The sequence below is a fragment of the Gadus chalcogrammus genome, chromosome 15 (genome assembly GCF_026213295.1).
Source record: "Gadus chalcogrammus isolate NIFS_2021 chromosome 15, NIFS_Gcha_1.0, whole genome shotgun sequence".
Taxonomy (NCBI): Eukaryota; Metazoa; Chordata; class Actinopteri; order Gadiformes; family Gadidae; genus Gadus; species Gadus chalcogrammus.
Window position 1 is genome coordinate 6,295,003 of NC_079426.1, and position 6,094 is coordinate 6,301,096.

At 46.8% G+C, this 6,094-nt stretch overlaps 1 protein-coding gene across 1 annotated transcript in view; it reads left to right on the forward strand.

Moving 5' to 3' along the window:
• Window positions 1-5,612, forward strand: part of ptk7b (protein tyrosine kinase 7b) — a 71,251-nt gene extending 65,639 nt beyond the window's left edge. Inside the window, exons 16-20 of the mRNA XM_056610103.1 lie at window positions 12-241; window positions 937-1,017; window positions 1,193-1,344; window positions 2,160-2,338; window positions 2,780-5,612. Coding sequence (XP_056466078.1) covers window positions 12-241; window positions 937-1,017; window positions 1,193-1,344; window positions 2,160-2,338; window positions 2,780-2,940 — 803 coding nt within the window. The 3' untranslated portion in view covers window positions 2,941-5,612. The remainder of the gene's footprint in view (window positions 1-11; window positions 242-936; window positions 1,018-1,192; window positions 1,345-2,159; window positions 2,339-2,779) is intronic.
• Window positions 5,613-6,094: the final 482 nt, after the last annotated feature.

Below are 6,094 nucleotides of genomic sequence, written 5' to 3' on the forward strand. Positions count from 1 at the left end.
CGGGGCTCCAGGTAAAGGGGAGTTTGGCGAGGTGCTGCTGGCCAAGGCGCGGGCGGAGGGCAGCGAGGAGGAGTCGGTGGTGCTGGTGAAGAGCCTGCAGAGCCGCGAGGAGCAGCTGCAGCTGGACTTCCGCCGCGAGGCCGACATGTTCGCCAAGCTCAGCCACGCCAACGTGGCGCGCCTGCTGGGCGTGTGCCGCGAGGCGGAGCCCCACTACACCGTCATGGAGTACTGCGACCTGGTGAGGCACAGCGCCGGGGGGGAGGGTGGGGGGCGTGTGTGATGGACAGGTCGCGGGATGGAGGGACTTGGCGATGAGGTCTGGCAAAGGGTTAAGAAAAATAATATTGAATAAATATAGCAGACTACAGCATCTGACACATTGGAGCCAGTGGGAAATATTGAATACCGGATATCTTTTGATTATGGTGTCTTTTAAATGAGTATGCAATGTAATCGAGCCCAGCTCCTGAGACATTCCATCCTAATTTCAAATTTGTCAAATTAGTATTTGCTTAGAAAAATGTACTTTGATTGAAGCCTACGTGCCCCAGTATAGGAGCGGGACGCACGTAGTGTCCGAACAATCTGATATTCACTAGAAATCCAAATCCCACCTTTTAACCAGATGAATTTAAAACTATGGCGAGAAAACGCCTGAAAACCTGTTTCTCCTGTGAACGCCCCCGTTAGGCACGCCAGAACCTCCAGAACGTTTTGCTAGTGTGTTTAGCGGCCCATGCAGAACCCCCCCCCCCTCCCTTGCACACACACATTCTTAGGTGAACACATGCAGAATAGTTGAATATATTAGAATTAATCAGACAAACAACATTGACAAAGGATGGTTATGAATCTATCGCGGTTCTATGAAGAGACACTGTGGTGTTCATTTGAATTCATCAGATTTAATTGTTTTCCGTTCTTGTATATCAGGGAGACTTGAAGCAGTTCCTGAGAATATCCAAAAGCAAAGACGACAAAGTCAAATCACATCCCCTCAGCACCAAGACCAAAGTAAGTGTGTGTGTGTGTGTGTGTGTGTGTGTGTGTGAGAGAGGGCCTGAGTGTGAGTGCGCGTGTGTGTGAGAGAGTGCGTGTGTGTGTGCTTGTATGTGTACGTGCATGACCTACCCACTGTCTTCCCCCGACTCAGCCCATCTCTCCCCCTGCCTCCCTCTCTCCCCCATAGGTGTCCATCTGTGCCCAGGTGGCTCGCGGCATGGAGCACCTGTCCAACCACCGCTTCGTGCACAAGGACCTGGCCGCCCGCAACTGCCTGGTCAGCAGCCAGCGCCACGTCAAGGTGTCCGCCCTCGGGCTCAGCAAGGACGTCTATAACAGGTCTCCTAGGCAACGCCGTTCAGACCGCACCACTGCAGTGAAAGTCACTGTTCTCGGAGCCAGGCAAAGATATGCTATAGGATCTGTATTAAAGGCTGCTTTTACAGCAACGCCGATGCTGACCGAAGATGGCACAAAATAAAATTAATTTCATCATTATTTTGAAGTAATGGTTATAATGGATAATGTTAATGGTTATCTACCTGATCTGCCCAGTAAATATTCATGCCAAAACCAACGATCTTCGATGATTGTTGATGTAGTGATGATTGTCACTGTATCAACATTGAGGTAATTGCTCCACATCGTGGTGTTTCACTGAGTCCCATTCACATTTAACGTTTAGGGCATCGAGCAGATGCTTTTATCCAAAGCGATTTACAATAAGTCGATTTGTCAGAAGAAAGCGAAACAGCAATATATCGCTGTCGGTACAGTAAGGATGTTCATAGACAAGTGCCTATCACTAACATTTGCTAGGTTAACCCATTCCCCGTATACAACAAAGATAGAATAAGATGCTACAGTGCAATGCTAAGTACTATGTTCAAACTATGTTTATACCAAAAGTGTGTAAGAGGGGTGATTTTAGGAGAGTAAGGGAGAAGATGATAATAACAGGAAACTGACAGGACAGGCAAATGAGACCGAACGAAAGAATGAAGAAACGATAAATGTTTGACTCTGCATTGCTAAGTTAACCCATTTCCCGTACACAACAAGGATAGCTAGACTAAGATGATACACGATACTAAGCTTCCATAAGCAACAGCCGTAGTTGGCTTCCTCACTGACCTCCTGGTCTTGTGTTGCAGCGAGTACTACCACTACCGGCAGGCCTGGATCCCGCTGCGCTGGCTGCCCCAAGAGTCGGTGTTTGAGGACGACTTCTCAACCAAGTCCGACGTGTGGGCCTTCGGCGTGCTGATGTGGGAGGTGTTCAGCCTCGGAGAGCTGCCCTACACCAAGATGGCCGACGACGAAGTGCTGGAAGGTCAGTGTTGGCGCCGCCGCCACGGTCGGTGTGTTTAGAGAATGACTTTGAATACGGGTGTGACGTTTGTGTGGACGTTGATGTTTGGGCAAGGTGATGTGACTTTTAGGGTTAGGGTTCATTTGCGTTAACGCAATAAAATGTCTAATGCAGAATTTGAGACAGAAGAAATGCATACAGTTTACTTGACTTAACTAAAGCAAATTGAAAACGCAACTCGTGCACCAAAAAATGTCTTCTTCTGTCGCATGAAAGATTATGACCATCCTTATGATACTCCACTTCCTTGCTACCGGACTATAACTTCTTGCGACATCCCAAACTTGGATCTGTAGTGCCGCTCGAATGCGGGGGCTTGTCTGCCATCAACCCATCTCACGTCTCCCCCTCTCCTCTCCCTCTCCTCCCCCCCTCCTCCCCCCCACGTCCCACGCCCCCCAGGTCTGCAGGGCATGAAGCTGAAGCTTCCCGTCCCTGAGGGCTGCCCCTCCAAGATCTCCAAGCTGATGGCACGCTGCTGGGCCCCCAGCCTCAAGGAGCGCCCCTCCTTCACCGACATCGTCCACGCCCTGGGAGACCTGCCCTCGGACAGCAAGGTCTGAGCAGGGGGGGAGGGAGAGGGGGAGGGAGACTGGAGACCCTCCGTAGACGCCTAGACCCACCCCACCCACCCGACACTCGCACCCCCGAAACAACAACAACAACAACAACAACACAGATGCTGGATTATTAGTCACACATTTCAGGGATGGGCATCTAGGAGCGAACTCTTGGCCGTTGTTTTTATATTATTATTATTATCCTCATCATCACCGTTGTGTGTTTTTCGTGTGTATTTTTTCACAACGCGGGGTGTGTGTGGACTGCAGTGGAAGACGTTTGGCTCGACCCTTGGAAACGACCCGTGCTTTGTAGTGGGTCGTGCAGGAGCGACGTTGGTCGTGAGCCGTGTGAACGAGGAACCACCCCCTTCCCCCCCTTTTTGCCTTAACCACAGCATGTAGAGCGCTCTACAAGCCCCAGAGCCCCACACTCTTTGGTCCCTACGGACAACCTGCCCCCCCCCCCCATCACCCCCACACCACCGCCTCCCTAAGGATGGTTCTGTCCAAGAGACTCTGCGACGCGGCATGCAAGAGTACCTGTGCCTCCGCTCTGACCTGCGACCTCTCACTGCTGTTTTAGAAACCGTTGATTATAAGGCCACGGCGTCGGATGATAGCCATCATTTGTTTTGATTTTTGGATGGCCGGATGGCCGGCTGTGTAAAGGCGGTCACTCCCTGCACTCGGCCTTCTCAGGATACCGCAGAGGGGAAGGAACTCATGAGTGTAAAATGGATGGAGATAGAGTGCGGTTTATGCTGGCTTTCTTCCGGACAACTTCCTTCACAACGTCCTGTGACTGTAAACACAATAACTAACCATGACCTGTTTGTCCAGCAGGGGGCACTGTTCTGTGTGTGTGTGTGTGTGTGTGTGTGTGTGTGTGTGTGTGTGTGTGTGTGTGTGTGTGTGTGTGTGTGTGTGTGTGTGTGTGTGTGTGTGTGTGTGTGTGTGTGTGTGTGTGTGTGTGTGTGTGTGTGGGGGGGGGTCGTAAAAGAAACTTAACAGACAATGTTCCGATCCTCAATCAGGAAATTAAAATCACGTCTATTAGCCAAGTAAGCCCCTGAGAGGATGAGAGAGTGTGTCAGTGTTTGTGTCACCTTAATCGGATTAAGGTGCTTTGTGGCGGCTACTTAGGAGTAGTGTTGCCCATTGAGCTCATGCGTCACGTTATCACTTGCTGCAGGGCAAACGCAGACTATCAACGCTATAGTCCCCATCCTGGTCCAACAGCGATTCCCTATACTGCGATCTGGACTATATCGTCGTGCAATGTTGCAGAGTGGACCATCCCCACCGGAGATGTGTGCATAACGTAGAAGCCATGCACTAACTTCACTTAAAAAAAAAGCAAAAGAATTGCCCTGTTTATCTCTTTCATTTTGTATGCGTAGGACACGGTGCCTGTTTATTTATAATGAAGGACCGGTCTTTTTCTTTTTGTATTGTGTGTTTATAATAGAAAAAGGTACTCTTGGACACTTGTTAGCGTAGTCATGCTATGTATTCAGTATCGTGTTCCATCGGGTTTGGGGGAGAGTTAGATAACCGGCTAAAACATGTTAACACATAGAACCGAGGTCCAGAGAGTGACTGCTGGCCGTCAGTATTCATGTTAAGTGCCTGGTAAATGAAGGATTATCTTACCTGTTTTCCCTGCGCGTCTGACTTTTTTCAGTATCTAATCAAATGCAACGAATGGCCTTCTCTTTTCTGTTTATAAACTATAGTTTTTTTTTATACTTTTTAATGTAAGTTTGTTTATTTTTTTAATATGAACACTAGGCACTCACACCTAGACCTCTTTTTTTAATCCGCTTCAGCAAATGTTTCACAGTAATCCTGTTATAGACGGTCTGCTGTCAATAAAGGTTCACAGTGTTTTTAAACCATGGCGTACTTTCCTTGGTGTGGATTCTTCTGTCGGGTGAAGCTTATTCCGTTAATTATGTTACAATCCACTCGTGGTACACTCAAACTTTAGAGGTACGTTTATAACGGCTGGCTATAAAAAAAATAATTGGCACGCAAATGTATTCTTCCTACTGTGTTCAGTTCAGACTCTCTGTATCTCTAAACCTTTATCATAATTGCTGCCACAAAAGGCCAATAAAAAAAAAAAGTCAAAGCTGGCACCCATTGGACTACATGCAATTTTCCCATGCAGAAAAAGGCAAATTAAGAGTTATATTGGAGCCTGGAAAAAACATCACTAGGCCTTAGATGGAAGATTGACAGGGAAATGCTGTTATCGTGGAGTCACTCACACACAAAGCATTGAAGTGTGTATTTTAAAGGCTCTGATTAACATATTTCATTTGACTGCATGAAATTGTTGTACAAAATATTCAACGGATAAGGTGAACAACTATGCAACCCTATTGGAGAAAAGACAATAACAACTTTTGAGGAGGAATACATTGGAGCCAGCGTCTACTCTTAAGGTAAGATGGACCATTGGAATCCACCAAACATATGAAAATTAGAGTAACTCTATTGACTCTTCAAAGCTTTTATAGTCTCATCACATAGAACAGACCTGTGTCAAGGTAATTAGTGCTTTGTTTGCCTATTAACTAGAACATAGCTACAGCAGTGGATGTTATTATATATTATACATTAGGTGTACACCGTTTATTTTGTGTAAGAGCTTATGGTATAAGAAACTCATTTTAAAGCATGATTCCATCCTTTATTTACATTCAGAATCCTCAGTCTAAATTGTGAGTTGGATAAAAGCGTCTCTAAAGTAGACCTCATGTCATTGACTTTCCTACTTCATAATGTCTAATGAGATATCACCAATCTTGTATAGAAAAGTTCAAAAGCTGGTACAACTTAAAATAGCAAGTAGGACTGCCTTAAAACACACACACACACACACACACACACACACACACACACACACACACACACACACACACACACACACACACACACTAGAACACAAACACACACTAGAGCACAAACAGAAAGTTATCCGAAATAGAAAAAGTGATTTTCAAAGTCTCTCGGTTGACGTCAGGAGCGTAATCATTTTGGCATTTATTCTAATGAGTGCGCTCCATTAGCCAATGGCAGCGCTTTCCGGATAGTCGCTGGCCAATCCATAGGCGACGCAGTGACTCACCAAATAAGGAGAGACAAC